The 23541-nt window shown below is 42.0% G+C and overlaps 1 protein-coding gene across 1 annotated transcript in view; it reads right to left on the bottom strand.

Moving 5' to 3' along the window:
• Positions 1 to 8587: 8587 nt before the first annotated feature.
• Positions 8588 to 23541, bottom strand: part of Cd3e (CD3 epsilon subunit of T-cell receptor complex) — a 62504-nt gene continuing 47550 nt past the window's right edge. The window contains exons 4-12 of the mRNA XM_078047078.1: positions 20061 to 20228; positions 19844 to 19948; positions 17116 to 17136; positions 15974 to 15988; positions 12851 to 12868; positions 11989 to 12213; positions 11082 to 11249; positions 10501 to 10547; positions 8588 to 9498 (exon numbers count right to left, since the gene is read on the bottom strand). Coding sequence (XP_077903204.1) covers positions 9442 to 9498; positions 10501 to 10547; positions 11082 to 11249; positions 11989 to 12213; positions 12851 to 12868; positions 15974 to 15988; positions 17116 to 17136; positions 19844 to 19892 — 600 coding nt within the window. The 5' untranslated portion in view covers positions 19893 to 19948; positions 20061 to 20228 and the 3' untranslated portion in view covers positions 8588 to 9441. The remainder of the gene's footprint in view (positions 9499 to 10500; positions 10548 to 11081; positions 11250 to 11988; positions 12214 to 12850; positions 12869 to 15973; positions 15989 to 17115; positions 17137 to 19843; positions 19949 to 20060; positions 20229 to 23541) is intronic.

Genomic DNA, 23541 nt, shown 5'->3' with positions numbered 1-23541 from the left:
AGCCAGAACTGTGATGAGGTCTCAGCCTAGGTTCCTTCAGTCCCCTTTTTTCCCAGCATACCTATCTTTCCTTCCTCAAGACCTGTCTTTACTTGCAGACATTCATTTCATAGGAGACAGAATAAAGTTTCAATGTACACATGCTTCATTCACAGGCATGCTTTTTTCCTAGTTTTTAAATTCCAACCACTATAATTCTCCCTAGATCCCCCTTTCCCATTGAACTCCTCTACTGTGGGCATCCCTTCCTCGGCCTGTATTTCCCCTACACTTCGGATCCTTTTCATGCCCTGCATGCTTCCTTATACCTTGCATTCCTCAAATTTGCTTATTTCCCACATCCACCAGTTCTCAACACTGGCTACATGTTGGAATCTCTGAGGGAGTTAAAAAAATATGGATGCCTGGATGCCACCTTCTAAATTTACAGATCTGGGTTGCAGATGGACCCTAGGACTTAAAAAATTAAGTTGGGGTTGTGGCTTAGTGATAGAGCACTTGCCTAGCATGTGTGAGGCACTGGGTTCCATCCTCAGCATCACATAAAAAGAAATACATATAAAAAAAAGAAATACATAAAATAAAGATACTAAAGATTTTTAATTGCTACCTAATAATTGTAAAATTTGGGGGATATTGCATGATGTTTCAATGCATGTATACAGTGTGTACTGATCAGATGAGGGTAACTGGTTTACTTATTGCCTCAAACATTTGTCGTTTCTTTGTGTTATGAATATTCAAAATCCTATTAGCTATTTTAAAATATATAATTAAGTATTTGTCAACTCTAGTTATCCTACTATGCTATAGGACATTAGAAATGATTCCTCCTTCCAACTGCACCCATTAACCATTCTTGCTCCATACCTGCCCCCACTGCCACATGGGTCCCAGGTGTTTTAAGCTACCTACAGTGATTCTGATGTGAAACTGAGGTTTAGAAATACTTACTACCCTCCATCTGAGCTTTTTGGAAAATTGTGTCCCTTCTGGGCTTTCTCTTTCTCTCCTCTCTCTCTTTTTGTGTGTGTCCCTCTCTCTTTCTTTTAAACAACAGGAACAAGAATAAATTGTCCATGGGGCTGTGGCTGTGGCTCAGTGGTATCGCACTTGCTTGGCATGTGTGAGGCACTGGGTTCGATTCTCAGCACCACATATAAATAAATAAAATAAAAGTAATCGGCAACTAAAAAAATAAAAAGAATAAATTGTCCATACTTCAAATATGAAATGCATTTTTTTGTGTGTGGGCTGGGTATTCAACCCAGGGCCTCATATATGGTAAGAATGAGCTCTACCACTGATCAATTTTGCAAGTTTTCAAGTACATACATATGTATGTACTTGCGAAATATCAACAATCAAGATAATGAAAAATATTCGGCACCCTGAGGAGATCCTTCTCCTCATTTCTCTTTTCCCAGGCACTACTGATCTGCTTTCAGTCACTGTAGTTTTCATTTTCCTAGAGTTTTATATAACTGAAATAGTACATGTACCCTTGTTGTCTGGCTTCTTACACTCAGCATAATTATTTAGAGAACCATGCATTGTGTTGCATAGTTTATTCCTTTTTATTGTTCAAGGGTACTCACTGTATGGATATACCACAGTTTGTTTATCTTTGTACCTATTGATGGTTTTTTAGTTGTTTATTGGTTTAGGCTATGCAAATAAAGCTGCTATGAACTCTCAGATGCTAGTCAATATGCAAAATATATGCTTTTTTTGTATAAATGATGGGGTTATTCTTTTTCTTTTTGGTACCAAGACTGAACTCAGGGGTACGCGACCACTTAGTCACATTCCCAGATCTTTTTGTATTTTATTTAGAGACAGGGTCTAACTGAATTGCTTAGCACCTCACTTTTGAACTGACGATCCTCCTGCCTCAGCCTCCTGAGCAGCTGGGATTACAGGGGTGTACCACCCCGCCCAGCGGGACATTCTTTTTTAAAGAAAGTTGTTTTGACTGCTCTAGATTCTCAGCTCTTGCATTTGAATTGGCTTTTCAATTACTACAAAAATGCCTATCTGGATTTTGATCAGGATTGCATTGAATTTACAGATTGATTTGGGGAAAGTCAACATCCTAACAATATTGAGTCTTCTAATCCATATTCATGTCTTTTGTCAAGATTTATTCCTATTTTATATTTTTCATGCTGTTGTATGTGGTATTTTAAAAATTTCAATTTCTAATTGTTCATTGCTAGAGTTTAGAACTAAATTGATTTTTGTGTATTGATCTTGGACCTTGAAAACTTGCAAAGCTTACTCATTAATTCTAGTCGCTTTTCCTGTGGATTCTTTTCCAATGTCCTTGTCATCTGTTAATAAAGATGGTCGAACTTTCCCCTTTGTGACTGCATGTGATTTATGTCTGTGTCTTAGCTTACTGGGTTGGCTACACACTCCAGTAGCATTGCAACAGTGGTGGAGAGGAAGACATCCTTGCCTTGTTGACCAACTTAGTGGAAAGCAGTTAACATTAAGCATATTAGCTTAAGGTTTTTCTGAGATATCCTTTAACAGACTGAGGAAGTTTTTTTTTTTTCTCTCTTTCTACTTTGCTGAGAATTTTTATCAAAAATAGATGTGAGGAGGGGCTGGGGTTGAGGCTCAGTGGTAGGATACTCACCTGGCACATGTGAGGCCCTGGGTTCAATCCTCAGTACCACATAAAAATAAATAAAGGTATTGTGTCCAACAACAACTAAAAAATAAATATTTTAATAAAAAACAAACAAACAAACAAAAAACCACAAATGGGATATTGTCAAGTGTGTCTAATGCGGCCATAGGGATAATTATATGATTTTCCTTTTTTTAGTCTGTTCATATGATAAATTAAACCAATCTTGCTTTCCTGAAAAAGTTCTGCTTGGTCATTAAGTATTAATCTTGCTTATATTATTGAATTAAACTTGCTAAAGTTGTGATAAGAAATTTTGTTAAGCTCCTGGGACCAGCTGGGTACAGTGGCAAGTGTCTGTAATCCCAGCAATTCAGGAGGATGAGGTAGGATGATAGTGAGTTCAAGGCTAGGCTCAGCAATTTAGCAAAGCCCTAAGAAATTTAATGAGACTCTGTATCAGAATACAAATTAAAAAGGGCTGGGACTGGGCAGCTTGGTGATAAGAGTGCCATAGAGTCAGTCCCTGGTATTGTGGGGAGGGGAGGGAGGGAAGATTTGGGATTGCCTGGTGGTTTCCTCTTGCCAGTTCCTCTCTCCTGCTCGAAGACTCTATATACTGCCTGGGCCAAAGGCAGCAGAGCTGAGCCTCTGAGAGAAAGAGAGCTGATTTCCTGGTGTAAGCATTTTGATGAGGAGATAAGGCGGTTTTCCCATTTTGGTAATGGAGAATGTTCACCGCATTTGCATTTGCTTCATGTCTTGGATACAGATTGCACCAAGATAATGTGAAAATTGGTGAAGATCGAGAGGGAAAATGCAAACTTCACCTATAGCCAGATTGACAGCATATTTTTTCAGAATTAAGACTCAACACTGGGTTCCTTCTTAGTTAAACCATGAAAGCCCACTTGGAAGCTGCAGCAGGGGAGCACAGCCATCTGCACACTTGGACACGAAAAATTATCTTCCATTAGAGAGGTCTCCCTTTTCAGCCAAACCATCGCAAGTGATGAGAAGGGATCCTTTCCACTTGAACTCATCCAGATGAATCAAGCTAGTCCTTTGGAGCAAGAAGAGGAGCTGCGGGCTGGGGATGTGGCTCAAGTGGTAGCGCGCTTGCCTGGCATGTGTGCGGCCCGGGTTCGATCCTCAGCACCACATACAAACAGAGATGTTGTGTCTGCCGAAAACTAAAAAATAAATATTAAAAGATTAAAAAAAAAAAGAAGAAAAGGAGCTGCACCAGGATAGCTAGGTCACCATCTTCTGCCCACACCACTACTGAGCACTGCCCTCCAGGACTACCACTGCCTGCAGGTTATGCCCTATATGATGGCACCTGGAGTCGGAGCTCTGATCCTTCCCAGGTGCCACTCATAGAGCAGTGTGAATTGGTGTGTGGCTGTGTCTACCCAGAAGATGTAACTCCTTTAATGTGCACCAAAACTCTTTTATGGGCTAGTGCTGACGCAGACCATCCTGTTCCCAGATCAAGGGCAGGGATTACACGTCCTTCTTTGGTCATCCTGGTAAGTCTAGTTTTCATAAAACAGTGATCAGCTTAACTCAAATGCTGCTGACTGGCAAAGAAAAAAACATGGAAGGAGGATCTATATTCACGAGGGATTTTGGTCTGTGGTTTTCTTATGTCTTTGGTTTAGATCTCAGGGTATATTAGGGTTCTCCAAAGAACAGGCAACCACATATATTCATCTCTTATTGGTTCTGTTTCCCTGGAGAAGTTGGATGATGTATTTGTAGAGTCTGGCATGTCCACAATCTGCAGGGTATGCTGGCAGGCTGGAGATCCAGGAAAGAGTTGATGGTCTAGCTGTCCAAAGAGAGACTAGAGGCAGAATCTGCTCTTCTTTAGAGGACCTCAGTCTGTTTTCTCCAAAGGCTTTTGACCAATTGGATAAGGTCCATTTATATTGTGGAGGGCCATTTTGCTTTAATCAAAATTTGCTGATTAGAATTGTCATAGCAACATCCAGATATGTATTTTTTCTTTTTTTCCTCCACTTCTTTTTATTGGTGCATTATTATACATCCTGATGGGATTTGTTGTAACATATTTGAAAGTGCATACAATATACAATATAACAACATAATTTGTCCAATGTCACTCTCTAGCACTTACCCCTCCCTCCCCATCTTCCCCTTTCTCTACTGATCTCCCTTTGATTTTCATTAGCTCCACCCCATCTTTCTTTTCCTTTTTTCTCTCTAGCTTCCACATATGAGGAAACATGTAACTCTTAACCTTCTGAATTTGACTTATTTCACTTAACATAATGATCTCTAGTTCCATCTGTTTGCCTCCAAATGACACAATTTCATTTCTTCTTTATTGCTGAATAAAACTCCATTGTGTGTATATCTTCCATTTTCTTTATCCATTCATTCATTGATGAACATCTAGGCTGGTTCCGTAGTTGGCTATTGTGAATTGTGCTGCTATAAACATGGGTATGCATTGATCACTGTAATATGATGACTTTAATTTTTCAGGATAAATACTGAGAAGTGGTATAGCTGGATCCTATGGTAGAGAAACTTTCGAGGAACCCCCATATGATTTCCTTAGTAGTTGAACAAATTTACAATCTCAACAATGTAAAAGTGTTTCTTTTTTTCCACACCCTCTCCAGCACTTATTATTATTTGTATTCTTTTTTTAATATATATTTTTTAGTTGTTGTTGGACCTTTATTTACTTATATGCAATGCTGAGAATTGAACCCAGTGCCCCACACATGCTAGGCAAGCACTCTACCACTGAACCACAACCCCGACCCTTATTATTTGTAATCTTGATGGCTGCCACTCTGACTGGTGTGAGATGAAATCTCAGTGTAGTTTTGATTTGCATTTCCTTAATCGCTAATGATGTTGAACATTTTTTCATAAATTTATTGGCCATTTGTATTTCTTCTTTTGAGAAACTATTTAATTCATTTATTAATTGAGTTATTTGATGTTGGGGCTAAAGTTTTTTGAATTCTTTATATATTCTAGATATTAATCCTCTGTCAGAAGAGTAGCTAGCAAAGATGTTCTGCCATTCTGCAGGTTTTCTCTTCACATTCTTAGTTGTTTCCTATGCTGGGCAGAAACTTTTTAATTCGATGCCTTCTCATTTATTGACACTTGGCATTATTCCCTGAGCTTTGGGGGGTCCTATTGAGAAAGCTATTGCCTACACTCAAGTATATTTGGTCAAATATCTGGGCACTGTGGCCTGCCCAAGTTGACATATAAAATCAACTAGACTTGTATTGACAAGTAAGTCTGGTTTCCAAAGGATAAGTCTTCAGTTTTCTGCCTGAGTTTGCATAGAATTGGTATTATTTTTTTCCTTAAAGTTTTGATAGATTTCTCTAGAGAACCATTTGGACTGGGGATTTTCTTTTTGAAAAGGTTTTTAACTACAAATTCAACTTATTTAATAAATAAAGGGCTATTCAGGATATCTATTGCATCTTCAATGAGCTTTCTCAAGTGTATCCTTTCCATCTAAGTTGTTTAATTTATTGGCATAAAATTGTTCATAACTATATGGCCTGAATGTTATATCACCCCCTCTCCCTGCAATTTGTTGAAGCCCTGAGCACTGGGGTGATAGTGTTAGGAGGTGGGGCCTTTGGAAGGTGAGCAGGTCAGGAACATGATTATTGGCCTTATGGAAGAAACTCTAGAGAGATCACTTGCTTCTTCTTTCATGTGAGCACACAGTTTTTCCTAACCTCCCTTGAATTATGAGGTCATAGCAGTTATTTCTAGTGCTATGTGAGACCCTGCCTCTAATTCTTTCAAGTGGTTCTTGGACCTCTTGCAGTTTCCTCTCTGGCGTATATTGATCACTATTCAGCTGAAGACTGCAGGGCTCCTCTTCAGATCTCTGGTGTCCTTATTAAGAATTTTCTTCTCTTACACTCTCTCCTGCAAACTCTCCTCCAAGACTCCTTGGCCTCACATCTTCCTTGCCTGCCCTCAGGGAGATCTCTGGGCTCTCCTTAGGTTCTTCCTCCTTGAGCCACACAGATGAAAATTATTTCTAGACCATAAACCAGAGCAATCCTAGGATTCACCATGCTTCCCATTTCTCAGGAATCATTGTCCACAGTTGCCTGTTGTCCGATGTCTTTAAAATTGTTTTAACTATTTTTTTTGGTCTCACGTTTTAATTGAATATGCAGAAGGGTAAATCCAATTCTTGTTACTCCATCTTGGTCAGTGTCAGAAACTGATCTTCTCTCTTTTTAATCTTTCCTTTATTCTCCATTACCCCTCTCCACTGTGCCCACCTTTACTGTAATCCTACTGCAATCTGTGGTTCTTCTTAAAAGTATAACCCTCCTACTTTCTGCATCCCTGGCATCCTGCTTATCTTTCTCACCTTTATCCTGTTTCTGCCCCAAGTAGGAACCCTGCTCTCTATTTTAACTCCACATTCAACCTGTCCATCTATTTTTCCAAGGACATTTGACAGGATGGAGAGCAGTTCTTAGATTGCAATCAGTAGGGTAGATGTTGAGACCATTGTAGTTGGATAACCCTGGCTACTGATTCCAGCCCTGCCCTTCACTAACTGTGACTTGAGCAAAAGACCTAACTTCTCTGAGCCTCACTATCCTCATTTGTAAAGCAAGAGCAACACATCTATCTTGTGGAGTCATTCTAAAGATTAAATCAGATTACAGCTGTGAAGGGCCAAGCACAGTTTCTGGAGCATAGTAAATGCTCAATAAGTGTGAGTTGTTATTATTGTCTTTATCATGCTGAGCTATGTCTTCCCTTGACTGTGCATAATCAAGTATACCTGGGACAACACTTGCCATCCCTGGGCCAGCCTACTGATCAACAGTTAGTGATGGGCAAAATCACTGAGGCTCTGAGCTTAAGTGCTGATGCTTACAGGGAAAGAAGTGACCCTTCAACAGGGGCCAACAATCAGAATCTGTAGCCATAGCCCAATCTGAGCATGTGCAGGATGCTCACACTTTTGTGCTATTCACAAAAGGTAATTTTAGCTGTGGTCACACTTGTAATTAGCTCTTTGGTCAAGGGAGATTTCTGAATGCAGAGAGAGCACGCTGGTTTGAGCTGGACTAGCACAGTTTGCTCATGCTCTGGCTTCCTCTCTCAGCAAGCTGAGTGTGAGCCAGGGGAGACTGAGAACGAAGCCTTCCCACACTGGCCTGGGCCCCCGGCTGCTGCACCCCCCCATCCCAGTGCAGCCCACATCCTGTGCGGCTTACCCGGCTTACCCACAGTGCTTCTAGCTGCAGGCAGCTGCCTCTAGAGCAGGAGGGAGGGGTACCTCCTTCCTCCACTGCCCCCAGCCCAGCTCAGCAGCTCTTCCCGGCAGCTTGCAGAAACCTGTGTCCCGTCCCCAAGGTCCCCCTTATACCTCCACTGTTCATATCTGTTACCTTGATCTACCTTTTTATGGACTTTTTTTTGGTACGGGGGATTTAACCCAGGGGCGCCTAACCACTGAGCCACATCTCCAGTATTTTTAAATATTTTATTTAGACACAGGGTCTCACTGAGTTGCTTAGGGCCTTGCTAAGTTGCCGAGGCTGACTTTGAACTCATGATCTTCCTGCCTCAGCCTGCCGAGCTGCTGGGATTACTTCTATCTTGCCCATTTTATGACCTGATTTCTCCATGAGGGACCTATCAGTCACTCTCTGCCACCTTTGGTGTTTTCCTCCAAGAGGAATTAAACTTTCTGTATCTGCACTTCCCCATCCATGCCTCCATTTCCCTCTTTAAAGTGAGCTTCAGATAATACCTCTACCGGCCAGAAAAACAGGTAGTACTTGCAGTACTAAATGGAATATTAAATGTGTACTAAATGGAACCAAAGGTGAGGAACACCTGAGTTATCTTGTGAAGCAAGGTAGCCTCTGAGGACATGCCAGAAAATAGGGACAGCAATTCTTTCAGCCAAACACACTTTATTTGTTTTCTCTGTTGTGGAGAGGAGCTTACATGCATTCATGGAGTTGCGAATGACCATCCAGTAGCCTGCAGTAAGAGCCAGGGAAGGGGGCTCAGGGCTAACTCTGGGCCAGGGCCTCTGCCAACATTTACCCAGTCCCCCACAAAGAAGGCTGGAGAGAGAGAGAGAGAGAGAGAGAGAGAGAGAGAGAGAGAGAGAGAGAGAGAGAGAGAGAGAGAGAGAGAGAGAGAGAGCGCACTGGGAAAATGGAAAGTTAAATGAAATTGTTAGTAATGAGGGATCATTTTTTTTTTTTTTTGGTACTGGGAATTGAACCCAGAGGCACTTAAATACTGAGCCACATCCCCAGCCCTTTTATATATTTTATTTAAAGACAAGGTCTCACTGAGTTGTTTAGGGCCTCACTAAGTTGCTGAGGCTGCTCCGAACTTGAGATCCTCCTGCCTCAGCCTCCCAAGCCACTGTGATTACAGAATGAGGGACAATTTATATGCAGAGAAAGGAGGGATTTGAAGGCAGAAATATTTGTGTGGGGGAAGGGAAGAATTGGCCAGGAGTGAATCACAGAAATAAATATCCTGACAGGCAGGCTGGGTGTAAGGGGCTGAATAGCCATGATGTTTCAAAGGACAATGAAGCAGAAAAATCCTAGAACTGGGCAGCAGGTAGAGATGGCAGGAAGGAGCGAGCCAAAGAAAATTCTGCAGGATGTTGTGAGTTCACCGTGAGACTGAAGAACAATTCTCTTGTAGGGTCCAAAACTTGTCCAGGGAACAAGGAATTGCAGGGTGCCTAGGGAGAGGCAGACGTAGGCGATCCTCCAGAGCTGTCAGATTCCTCTCTGATTCAGGCCAGAATACAGGTCCCGCTGGCCTTTCCGGATGGGCTGGGGGTAGAACAGAGAGGGGTGGCTAGAAGGGTGGAGGAAGTAGTTCATGGGGGAAAATGGCTCTGGAGATCTAGCTGTAGTGCAGTGGAAAGATGCTGGGCTTGGAGTCAGGAGGCACCTGGGAATTCCAAGTTGGTCCTTACAGGTAGTAGACTTGCATGGATTCTGTACTTCTGTGAGCCTCAACTTTCCTATTTTAAAAATGGGAGTCTAAAGACTCACCTCTCAGGTGTGTGTGTGTGTGTGTGTGTGTGTGTGTGTGTGTGTGTGTGTGTGAGAGAGAGAGAGAGAGAGAGAGAGAGAGAGAGAGAGAGAGAGAGAGAAATACTGGGTTTTGAACCTAGGCCCTTTCTTATGCTAGGCAAGTGCTCAGGGCTTTTGTCAGGATTAAATTAAGTCACTCATGGGAAAGTAAATATCACATGCTTAAATATTTGTAGAATGGGTCCAGGTGTGACAATAAAAATATGTGATAACTATTAGTGCACACCCACCAACCAATGAGAACAATTCTGGTGATCCTCCCCTAGGCCAGGCATTAGCTGCTTAGTCACCAGGTCAAGAGGCAGAGGGAAGGGCTGTGATGTCTGAGAGTGTATGTGTGGGTGCGATGGCGGGAGGCTTGGGGCTACTTACCAATGAAGCATTATCATATTTTAATAACTGTTTGACTACATTAGTATATGCTAGTGCAACATCAGTCCTGAATTTATCATATTAGACCTCACATATGTGATGTTTCCACGGCTATATCCCAGCCAATGAATGAAGCAGAGAGAGGGGTATATTCCCACCCTCCGGCCTCTTCATGGGTGTGGAAGCCACACAACCTCTTAGCCTGTTCTGCCATGAAAGAGGCAGAAGTGGTCCCATGGTGAGTTTTCCTAGGGCTTTCAAAGTATCTGGCAGGTGAGAGAGGGACAGTCCTACCTGTTCCCTCCCCCCTAGAAGGGCATGCTCCTCCTCCCCACCTCTCCCTGTCCACTTCATCCCTGTTACCTCATAGTCCGGGTTGGGAACAGGTGGTGGCCTCTCCTTCTTTTGTCCTACAGAGGAGGGAAGGGAGAAATATTCATCTCCAGGGGGGGAACCCCAATGTTGCAATGCTGAGTGTCCCAGTGAGACCCAGCTCAAGGTTGACAGTCCCCTTTGTCTCTCCTCCACATCTCCCGTTTTCCATCCAGTGCCCTTTTCATTTTCTTTCTTCAATCCCATCCCTAAGGACCCCCACACTGTTCTTATCATTTTGTGACTTTCCTTAGCCCAAGTCCTCCTATCATTTCTTTCCATGGGGGAACAGAAAGGAAAAGGCAGGAACACCCCAAAGTCTCTCTCCTCACAGCCTGAGGGTGGGATCTGATTACTGCAGAGCACTGATAAGCATTTGAGGAAGCCCTTCATTTTCCTAAGTGTGGTCACACTTTTCTAGGGTGGGAAGGAGAGGAGTGGTCTTGGAGAAGGAGACCTTGGTAGAACAGTAAATGTTCTAAGGAAGCAGTTTCAACTTTCCTAGGGACTTGCCCACCCTGTCCCAGGCTGGACACCACCTTGATGGGAATGTTCTCTGACACAGCTCTTACCCCTGGGCCTGCCACCAGCGCCTGCTCCACGTGTCACAGGTTTGGACTTGGCCTTTCTATTCTTGCTCCAGTAATAAACCAGCATCAGCAAGCCCAGAGTGACAATGATGTCGACTACGATGACTGTGGCCACGGCCGTCAGATCCACCTCTACGCAGTTCTCACACACTACCGGGACCAGGGGCAGAGAGAAGAGAAATGACAGAGAAGGGAAGATATCAGGGCACTGGAGAAGAGGGAGGAACAGATGAAGGCGATTTTCCCCTCAATACTCACACACTTGCCACAGGCCCTTCCCTTCAATATGTTTATAACAACGATAACAATTAGCAAGCTATAGTCCAACGGTCTTGGGTTCAGGTCCTAGCTTCATTACTCACTAGTTATGGAAATTGTGCAATGTATTTTTGACTCACAAAATCTCTGTTTCTTCATCTACAAAATGGTAATAAAGTAGTACTTAACTCATATGGCTTTTGAGAAGAATACATGGAAAAAAAAATCCCTGGCAAGTTCAGTGCTTGAAATTTTATAAGCACTCGATAAATGTTAGCTCTTCTTGTGATTTCATTATTATACTCTAGTTTAGACGGTTTAAAAACAGTGGCTTTGGCTTCCTTTGCAAGTCCCTCTAAAGAATGTATCTCTGGATAAAGCATCAGATAAACTCATATTGTAATTCTGGGTGTGACACAATCCAAATGACCCAAGCCTGTCCCCTGGGAAGTTGCTATTTTAGACCAAGAGCTAACTGAGATTATCCAGACAGCCCCATATTGGTTTTTAATCTGTTCTAGAAAATACTGATGCTGTGTGGCCTTGGACACTCCCAGGGTTGAGTATAGAAGGAAGCACTGGGACATCAGAGGACTGTGAATTGGGTTGGAGAAGTCATGGAGAATGTTACCTCTAGCTCTCAGGTACAGATAATGGATATTCTCTTTTTGTTTTGGGGGTGTGTAGCAGGCGTAATAACCACTGTCATCCATTTCAGAAAAATTCTTCAGTAACAGTTGTTCGTCATTTTCGCCTTCTAGTTTTCCATCATTTCTTTCCCAATTTATTGTGCCCTGCAGAATTTTTGGAGGGCACGACAGAATCACATCAGTTCCTGAGATGGAGACTTTGTATTCTGAGGAATGAGAGAAAAGAGAAAGGAAATTGGAGGGAGAAACCAGAAAAATTCCCCAAAGGTCAAACTAATGTCAAAAGATTCAATAAAATGTAAGAATTCACATCCTGGTTTTACCCGCTACTGGCTAGAGAGTGTGTGAGGAAGGGATCACCCTCTGAAAGCTGGTTTGAGTTATAGGCAGGAACATTGGAACTTGGGGAGGGAAGGATGGAAGTAAACAAAACCCCACGAAGGTCCCTATTTGAAACTTTTCTAAAATGGTAATTGGGCACATAATGTTGAGGGGCCCTCAGTTCTTTGGTTTTTTGTTTGTATACATAATATACTCATACAATTTGTGTCTTCATACATGTACTTTGGATAGTAATGATCATCACATTCCACCATCATTAATTACCCCATGACCCCTCCCTTCCCCTCCAACCCCTCTGCCCTTTCTAGAGTTCGTCTATTCCTCCCATGCTCCCCCTCCCTACACCACTATAAATCAGCCTCCTTATATCAAAGAAAACATCCAGCATTTGTTTTTTTGGGGGGCCCTCAGTTTTTGAGGCTAATCTTTCTCGATTACTTTCTTTACAATCCACCAATTTGCATCTTTAGACAAAGCATAATTAAAGGGCCATAAACTCACGTATCTGTGTTAGGTCATCTGCAAATAGAAAAAAAAGAAAGATTAGAAAGAAAAAGTCCTGGTTTAAGTTTAATTTTTTTTTTTTTTTTGGTACTGGCAATTGAACCCAGGGGTGTTCTCAGTGAGCCACACTCCCAGTCCTTTTTATTTTTTACTCTGAGACAGGGTCTCCCTAAGTTGCTAAGGCTGGTTTTGAATTTGTGATCCTCCTGTCTCAGCCTCCTGAATTACAGGCGTGTTCCACCATGCCCAGCTTAAGTTTAAATTTGAGGTAAAATTTTTCTAATGGGTCTAAACACTTTCCCTATTAGTCCCCAGAGAGGGGAGCCCCAGTCTTGAAAATGATGTGTGCACTTAGCCTCTGAGATACACTTATTGACATGACTCACGTACAGCAAATTGCAAGCGTGGCAGCATGGGATCTTAGACCCAGGACTGCAACTCAGAAAGTCTAAAAACTTCAGGTTTATCTTCTTGCATTAGCTAGATTATCTTTCAGATAAATAACAAAGGATCTTCTTAGAGATAAAAAAATCTTTCACATGTTTGGGTCACTGATTCTTGACCTTAACTATGTCTCTTTTTTTTTTTTTTTTTTAAAGAGAGAGTGAGAGAGAGGGGGGACAGAGAGAGAGAGAATTTTAACATTTATTTATTTTTTCTTAGTTCTCGGCAGACACAACATCTTTGTTGGTATGTGGTGCTAACCCGGGCCACATGCATGCTAAGCGAGCGCGCTACCGCTTGAGCCACATCCCCAGCCCAACTTTGTCTCTTTATTCAGGAATTCCCTCCCACACACACTTTTTTTTTTTTTTTTTTGCAGTACTGAGGATGGAACCCAGGGCCTTGCTCATGCTAGTCAAGTGCTCTATCATTGAGCTGCAGCCCCAACCGCAGAAATTCTTTCCTTTTTTTTTTTTTGTACTGGGAATTAAACCCAGGGTGCTTAACCATGGAGCCACATTCCCAGCCCTTTTTTTATATTTTACTTAGAGATAGAGGCTTGTTGAGTCACTTAGGATCTTGCTAAGTTACTGAAGCTGGCCTTGAACTCATGATCTTCCTGTCTCAGCCTCCAGAGTCACTGGGATTATAAGGATGTGCCTCTGTGCCCAGCCAGAAATTCTTTCTTATAACTAACAAGGTCTTTTGTAATAGAGATCAAATACTTTTCTTTTTATTCCATGTACTTTTCTCTGTTATTGCCTTTAAATGATGTGAATCACTCTACACATTTTAAGGAAATTATTCTCCCAATAAAAAGTGGCTTTATATTATCTCAGAGACACTGTGGTACTGGATAAAGAGCACTGGACTTTGAGACATAAATCTTGTGTCTGTAATCTCAGATCTGCCCTACTCTATGTGTGCAATGGCAAGTCATTTAACATCTCTGAACCTCAGTTTCTTCATCAGGGAAATCTCCATTTGTAAGAATTAAATGGATTCTGGGGTCTGAGGTTGTAGCTCAGTGGTAGAGCGCTTGCCTGGCACATATAAGGCACTGGGTTTGATTCTCAGCACCACATAAAAATAAACAAATAAAATGAATGTATTGTGTCCATCTACAACTAAAAAATTTTTTTAAAAACTTAAATAAAAAGAAAAATGTTAGTTTCTTTTCTCCTTTCTTTCTTGGGGTCCTGATACCATAGAGAACAGAATTGAGCTTTGACTCTGCCACCCAGATAGTCATTTGGCTGAGACTGCACACAACATAAACAAATCCTTCTCCATCTGATGATAAATTGGAAGTTGAGTATAATGACAATAGATGGTATTATTTTGATTTAATAATTTTTCAGCACTGATTTTTTTAGAAATATTATGTGAATCAGAAATCGCAAATAAGTTAAAAGTAAATAGACAGTATGCTTGGCTTGGTAGGTTTGTTTGAAAAATAAATGTAAAAAAAATTGCTTACAACCCTTACTCGCACAAATTCAGTAGCAGAGCTTAGATTTACATGTGCTCATACAAGGGCCTAGATGTGTCTATGTCTACAAATAGGTATGTTTACAAAGATTGTAAACACATGCATGGTATTTCATAATGGTTAAGAAAATGAACTTCAGTATCTTATAAATTTACACTTATGCCTTATGATTGGGCTATCTATCCATTTTCTAAGTCTTTGTTTTCTTATCTGTAGAGTAGGAATGTTAGAAGAACTGAATGAGGAAATCTGGGTAAGATATTTAAGGCAATACCTAGAACACACATATCTAATAAAACTTTAATGCTTATTATCTAGATTCAGTGTGCTTTCTATATAATAATAGCTAAAATTCACATACTGCCTTCTATAGGTCAGGTAATTCAAAAGAATTACTCTTTCAACACTTATAATTACATAAAATGGGTATCATTATTATTTCCATCTTATACATGATGATGTACAAAGAGAAGTTAACTGTTCAGACATATAGCAACTAGGGAGTTGGACCAGGATTCAAACATGGCCATCCAGCTTCAGAGTTAGACCTTTAACCTCACACTGTATGCCCTTCTCTCTTCTGCCTAAAGTCTCTCTCTTCTTCAAAATACCAGTTAATCCTTTAAAACTCAAGAATTGCCACCCCCAGGGAGCCTTCTTCAATTACATTCTGCAGAGTTGACCATTCCTCTCTTTATACTTCATTTTAATCTGTATCTACCCATATCATGGCATACAACACACTTTAATATCATTTTTTTGGACTTCCATACAAGACAGGTGGATCCCCAAGGAGAAAGAATTAGCAAAGCATTTATATTTTTGTTCATTTACTCATTCAAAAAATATTCACTGAGCACCTTCTGTGGACTAGACATTGGACCAGGTAAACAAACTCATGGATAAATTTTTGTACAAAAATCCATGGATGCTCCAACCCACGCCCAGATGTGTGTTTTTCTGTAGCAGTAAGTTCAGGGACGGATAGATACATGCATAGCTATTATAGTCCAGCATGACAGCTAGCAACAAAGACAGGCATATCTCATACAGATCCCATTGAAAGGTGATTGTATTTTTCCTGCTACTGGTTCTGGTTCTCACTGTTTACTACTGAGAGTGTTCTCTATGACCATGTTGTTTCACATTTGAAAACAGGTTGTACAGAAGGAAAATGCCCTTACCATTTTCTTCATCATCTGAAAAAGAAATGATAAGAAACCATGAGTGACATTCCTATCAGCAACTAAGATAAGCCCTGACCTCAAGGGTTAGGACTCTTCCCTCAATTGCCAGAAAGCAAAGGATCTTCAAATCTCTCAGCTATGTATCACAAGCTGTCTTGGATCTTACTTCTACCTTAAATACCTAATGGCCATTTGTAAAAATGACTGCCAAGGACACCACAAGTCAGGCAGCCCAGTGGAAAGTAGACTGGCACAATTTCTGCTTTTGAACACAGTAGCTGTTCCCTCAGTTTGGAGGAGCTATTGAATAGACTTTTCCAGTATTGGAACACTATGGACTCTATTGCTGTGGTTGAGAAAGTAAGTCCAGGCCCGGTACACTTGTATGCATGTGCACACAAAGACACACCTGGCACACACATTCAGAGTATTCGGATGTGATTCTGAATATGCAGCAAAATGCTGCCCTGAGGTTGATCCAGGCAACCATGGGCATGCATTCTGGCCAGCCACACATTCTTTACAAAATCGCACATCAAATAGGAGAGGCTAGCAAAAGAAAACTGTGGGTACTTTCAACTTATTTTAACAGTCTCAATTCTTTTTTGGAATCAAGACTGGCTTCTTACTCTAATCTCTGATTCCCTATTCTGGGCTAGCTTCATCAGGAACAGGCAAAAGAGAATAGTAGAAAGCCCTTTCACTGGTCTCTGAGGAAGCTCTGTGGGAGGCCAAGAGGAAGCTCTTCACTCACAAATACAGTTGGTTTCTGAGAATATGATGTTAGATGATTTTGTCATTATATGAATGTCATAGAGTGTCACACAAACCTTGATGGTATAGCTACTATACATTTTAGGTTATAAAGTGTAGTTTATTGCTTGTAGGTTACAAACCAGTATAGCATGTTACTCTGCTGAATACTATAGGCAGCTACAACACAGTGGTATTTGTGTATCTAAACACATCTAAACAGAAAGTGTATAGTAAAAATACTAGGTGATAGGGAATTTTCAGAGTCATTACAATCTTATCTTATATTGTATATACTGTTAGTTGTTGACTGAAACATTGTTTGTCAGCACACAATTATACTAAGAATCCTGGATTGATTTCATAGTGAAGAGAGCATATCTTACCTTCCTGCCCCCAAGCACCAGCTGGAAAATAAATAGTTAAAAAAAAGAGTTAGAAAATATTGTGAGTGCGTGCAATTCCAAATAATGGAATTATATTAATGACCATCTAAAGTTCTTTCCAGCCACTGCATGATCTCAGTGGCGTCTACACTTTAGAAAAGTGCCTTTTACTGCTGGGGATTGATCCAGTCAATTTGGGAAGAAAGAGAAAGGAACCGTCCAGCATTAAACATGACAACACAATATTCAACAAACAGAAGTTAGAATAAGTTGGGGATGCTTTTTGTCTGACAAGAGAAATAGCAAAAGAATTTTGCAACTAAGCCTCCATTTTGAAACTGGTCTCTGACTGTGGAAAAAAAAATGAGCTTTTGTTTGGCTACAAACGTCGGGATTCTTGTTCCATTTCTGGCTTCTGCTTGTTGGATGGCTCAGTTTTTCCATTTGTTTTCTGCTAGAGACAAGTGGAAATATTTGAAACCCTACTCACTCATAACCTAGAGCCTATGCGTTGAAGAGCCTGATCACATTTCCTCTGGACTCTCCCAAATCCCTTCACTTAACCATGACTTAGATTCATTACACTGACCAGTTTCCCTGGCAATAGCCTCTACGTTGGGTGAGATACTCTTTAATCCCCAGAGAATAACAGGTACTTAGTTAGATAGGTTGCCTTTGCTAAAAAGTACTGACTTTTCACTTGGGCCTACAGATGCCCTATGGGTAACTAAAAGTTACCTTCATTTAGTATCCAGTATTTTTTTTTGTTGTTTTTTTGGTACCAGGGACTGAACTCAGGGACACTCGACCACTGAGCTACATCCCTAACCCTATTTTGTATTTTATTTAGGGTCTCACTGAATTGCTTAGTGCCTTGTTTTGCTGAGGCTGACTTTGAACTTGTGATCCTTCTACCTCAGCCTCGTGAACTGCTAGGATTACAGGCATGTACCACTGTGCCCAGCTCCAGTTTTATTTATTAACTTAAACTTTTGTGTTAGAATCCTGTTCAATTTTGCACATAGGTATGTTAATCATTTAAGGAGTGTTCATCTCAAGCTGGCATTCTGTCCCCTTCAAGACTGAAGACACCAAAATAAAGGTAAGTAAGGTATTTTTAAGATTTTCAGGGACATTCAACTGCTGGCTTTTAAAAAGCTCCTGTTCCAGACTCCCTGGAACAATGCGTAGAAGTCTCCAGTCATTCTCCTAGACATTCCAGGAATAGTGAAAAATTGAAGGCAGATAATTTCCTGATGAGACTGTCTCCCTACCCTGAAGCAAGAGCAATCATCTCCTGGGAGCTGAATTGTCCCCACCCCTATCCAGGATCATGGACTGATAAACATCCTGTGAAGCAAAGGGAGATTGTCTCTTCAAGAGACAAGGACTTCTCTGGAGCCACCTTGTAGAACCAGAACTGAGATAATAATCAACCAGGATACAGTTTAACCAAGATTATTTAATTCTGCATACTACTTGTCCACTGCCTCAGTTTTTCTTCTGTTTAAACCTAACACTCATGTATCCCAAAGACAGAACTGGGAAGCTTGATCTCATTTGCCTTCCCAACATGGCCATATTGATTACAGTTCCTTTTCTGCTTTTCATCATTACTTTTTCCATTTGGTTTTTGGGGCAGGTGGCCAGATCTGGTTTGTTGGGACCCCCAGAGTCGGGCCTATGGCCCAGCAGTCCGGTAACAAGAGCATTTTGGGCATATTCTCATAATGCCCACATTCTCAGTCTCCACTCCAGGCCTCTTGAAATAGAAGTTGCATTTTAACAGGGTTCCCAGGTGATTTTTGTGTTCAAGCTTAAGAAAACAACCCAAGATGAAGCAGGAAGTGAAGACACCATGGCTGTGGCTCTGAGTTAGGAGGCCCAGCTGAGACAGTATTTCCTAGGCTTTCGAAATAAAACTATCAGGAGCCATTTTGCCTCATGCAGTGCGGCCATTCTGAGCACAGGCCTTGTGGACAGATAGTCCTGATTTCTCGGATCAGCTTCTGCAATTACTAACAGTATGGTTTTAAAGTTATTTAACTTCTTTGAGTATTAATTTCTTCATAAAATAGAGGGTATAACATCTTTCCTCCAAGGTGGAGGTAAGGATTAAACCAGTTAATGCATGTAATGGAGTTTTCTTTGTATGGTACAGACACTCAATAAATGGCATCTTTTTTTGTATTATTTATCTCATGAGATATGCAAATGCTCTCGGTTATTTATCAATTCATGTCCTGCCTTGTTTCAAAAAAGACTAAACTAATTGAAAGCTCTTGGGCATCCAAAAAGGACTGAAAATTGTGAGGTGTTTGTTTCAAAGGTACTAAATTTGTTCTACTATGTGCAGAGTTTAGGTTTAACTGTCTGATTTCCCCAAAACAAAGGCTGGGGCTTAGCTCTTCTAATGTCTTGTGTTAGTTCTTAAGGGCTTAGTAAGAACTGGGGTGGGCTTCTTCTTGCTGGCAGAGAGACCTTTTTGCTCTCAATTGATATGATCTTGTCAACTGCTTCTCCCTGGCTATTCCCTGAATGATGCCCTAGGCACCTGCACATTTCTTTTGTTTGCTTCCGACCTCAATCCTCAACCCTAACCGATGGCACAGTCCCTTACATCTTCTGGTAAATGAGGCTCTTTGGTACGACTGGGCTGCACGAGTAAGTCTCTGAGGCTTCCAGTGGACTGGAGAAACACCACCCTTCTTTATTCCAATCTACTTACCTGATAGGAGGCAGAGTCCCAGAACTCCCCAGAGAGTGCTTGACTGCATCCTTCTCTCACTGGACACTCACTCTACTGAGACGGTGAAGAGTCAGCTTATTACTTCTGAAAAGGAAACCAGAGGATGTCTTCAAAACATCTGCTGGATATAAGGGCCCTAGAGTCATTGTTCTCAATGCCGGGATGAAAAAGGGAGGCACTATATTAGGAGACTCACCATTTTCTGAAGCAAGAACCTGAGGCTGAGAGGGGAGGCGGGCTTCTGAACACCACACAGGAAGTGCAGAGGGGCCTCTGGGTCTGTGGTTCTACGTCACTTGGAAATGTTGGAGGCAGAGGCCTCCACCTGGACTGGCCGAGGAAAGCTGGGCCTCATAGACTTCTCCTAAGGTTGAGCAAGAGGACTTGAGACAAATCCTGAAGGAGCTGTGAGAAACCCTGCCACTTAGTTGCCTGGGCCACGTGTGGAGTACCTCCACATTCAGGGTGCCTTTCTCAGATATCCGCCCCACCCACCCACCAACTGTTACAGGAAGAGAGAGAGGCACCGAACATTTGCTTTCTTTATGGTGTCCCTGGCATGGAGTTGCAGGATGGAGCCATCCATTATAACAAGAGCTTTTGGCTTGAAAATACATGTTGGTGTGAAATCATGATAAACCCTGTTTCCCTGTGTTACCTTTACAACAATAAAACATAATACTCAATATTAGAAAGAGTAAAGAGTAGCAGCCTTAAAATCTGCTTGTCTAAGTGTGAGTTGTTTACTATATTCTGGCACTATGCTCAGGACTTTACTGATACATCTCATTTAATCCTCAAATGACCCTACAGCTGGGTGCAGTGGCACACATCTGTAACCCCAGTGATTTGGGAGGCTGAAACAGGAGTATTGCAAGTTTGAGGCTAGCTGGGGAAACTTAGCAAGACCCTCAGGAACTTAGTGAGAACTTGTCTCAAACCAAAAAGGGCTAAGGATGTACTCAGTGATAAAGTGCCCATGCATTCAATCCCTAGCACCAAGAACAAAACCAAAAACCCTCCAAGGAAGGTATTATTATTATTATTATTATTAGGCACTGGAGACTGAACTCAGGGGCACTCAACCACTGAGTCACATCCCCAGCCCTATTTTTGTATTTCATTTAGAGACAGGGTCTCACTGAGTTGCTTAGCACCTTACCATTGCTGAGGCTGGCTTTGAACTTGTGATGCTCCTGCCTCAGCCTCCTAAGTGGCTGGGATTACAGGCATGCGACACCATGCCCAGCAGTAGGTATTATTTTTATTCCCATTTCAAACTTGAAGGAACCTAGTCTCAAGCTATCATCTAACGTTGCAGATTACAGAGCTAGTTCACTAGAAAACATTTTGGCAAAATTCACTTGGTGAATATTTAGTGCCTTCTGTGCTGTTGTTTTGTGCTTGGTGATGGTAAGACAGCAGGAATGAGATCTGTAGTCCTTGTGGACGAAGAAAGTAAGGTGATCAGGAAACAGATCACTTCAGGAGAATGATACTAAGAAAGAGAACACACTAGTGCTGTGAGGGTGACAGGGGGCACCCAAGAGGGTCTGGGGAAGGAGGTCTCTCTGAGCAGGTGACATATAAGCTGAAATTTGAGGATGAACAGGAATGAACCAGGTCGAGAGGAGGACAGGCAAATGTCCAGAGGAGCATCATGTCTGAAGCCAGGAGATGAGGAAGAGAAAAGGTGAGTCCAGAACAGGATGGCTTCTCAGGCTGGGAGGACCTTTTAAAACTGTCCTGGGTTTGGGTGAGGAGCACACCATCCAGTCTTTGGATGGGAACTGTTTGTTCCCAGAGACGGATGCAAAGGGGGGCGAAGCAGCTGCTTCTCCTGAGTTTGGTACCTGACAAGGCTCACCTGTGAGTTCTCACGGCACAATGATCCCAGCATATGGGGGAGGGGGCAATCCTAAAGGGGAGCCTGGGTGGTGCCACACCATCTCCCCATGATTCACTCCTGTATTGTTCAGAGCCATTTGCTCCTATAATAATTTTACTCCATCCATAAACAGCCCTTCAAGGATCCTGGTTGATCTCTATGCTGGAGAAACTTATAAAAGCAGTTAGTGGGACAAGCTACAGTTGTACTCCCATAGCTGTTCGGGCGGTGGCGGTGGTGGGGCGGGGGTGGGTGGGGGGCTCCATCTGATCCTTGTTACCTCCTTTCTTTGTTATCCAATTTGGATGATTCCCAGCCCCCAGCTGGCACCTCCGCTAACCTAAGGGAAGACCTGGAGGCGTCTAAGCCTCTGGTCCCCACAGGCTTTCAGGCTGTGGCTGCTGATTGCCCACTTACTGTCAACATTGTAGACGTGTTTCAGAAAGCCCTTGGGTGCTGACTATTTCCCCTGATCTCTGTGGCCCTGCCTCCTCCTGATGATAAGGAGAGATGCACTCTATTGAGAGGGTAAAAAATTTTTTTTCTACAGGTCTCTTAAAGTTATTAGGAATTTTGCTGTTTGCTGTGGTGCAAGCATCTGCCTCTGGAAACCGTGGCCTTTAGAAACTTGAGCCTAGAGTTATGGGATGGGAAGTATAAATGTCCTAAATGGGTCACCGGGAGTAATAGCGAGCATGGGTGCTTCTACTTCTGACCCTCGATCCTGGAAACATGTATTCTACCTCCTGCAGACACACTACCTTACAACAGTCATTAGTTTAAGATGGATAGTTCAGGATAACATATTCTAAAGGATAGTACCCAATCCTGGAAGGGTGTTATTGAGTTGATACCTTAGTTATGTCTTCAAAAGGCTACTCTACTGATATATTGGGTTGGCAGCTTCAGTGCAGCATGGCACCAGAGGATCCCATGTCATATGTCCACAGACACCTTGTTGGAAGTGGGTCCCCTGTTCTGTTTTGATGTATGCAAGATCTGGTAATGTTGGATCAGGCAGCATGTGAACTCTTGGATTGTAGAGCTAGCTGAGGCACTGCAGGCAAGAAAGTCAAACCCATACCTAGATTATGTCAAATGAATTGATGTGTCCCATCAAATGAATTGAGACTTTTCCAGGTTTGCTTTGGAAAGATCCATTATAATCCACTTACCAAGAAGTGACTGGTTATTTTCCTCCAGGATGATGCCAAATTAGGGACTCAGCATTGGATACAGTTGTAACAGTGGCAATAGCTAGGTCAGATTTGGCCAGCCCACACTGCCATCCTCAGGCATAACCTCCACCACTGCCACCATGGTGACTACATTCTTATTCACATGGTTCCAGTGTTGAGATGGCTCTGGACAGAGGCTAGTTGACATTAACTTGCCAAGTTATTTTCTTCTATTTCGTGTTGTAGGTATTTTCCATGATAGATGTTTTCTGGTGGATGCTAACATGTGACACAAAGACTTTCACACTTCATAATATGTCCCTTTCCCAGACTTCTCTGAACCCAATCTTCTACAGTTATTTGCTTCAGGCTCCTGACTGATAAATTAAGTCATTCACCACAACCCATGAATCTATATATTCTAACATTAGGCTACTTCTCTTTCCAAATAAAGTGGATGACCAGGTGAGATGCTAGATACTCTGACCTTTGGGAGAAATTCCCCTTACTACTGTCTTCAAGGCCATCCCTGGGTGGGCGCTGCGGGCCTATAGCATTCTGTTTTTGGCTTGCATCCACACACTGAGCTGATCTGTTGGCAAAGCTTAGGC

This window comes from Ictidomys tridecemlineatus, chromosome 4, assembly GCF_052094955.1.
Source record: "Ictidomys tridecemlineatus isolate mIctTri1 chromosome 4, mIctTri1.hap1, whole genome shotgun sequence".
Lineage (NCBI taxonomy): Eukaryota > Metazoa > Chordata > Mammalia > Rodentia > Sciuridae > Ictidomys > Ictidomys tridecemlineatus.
Note: the sequence above shows the minus strand (reverse complement) of the source record. Positions and strands in the feature narration are given on the sequence as shown.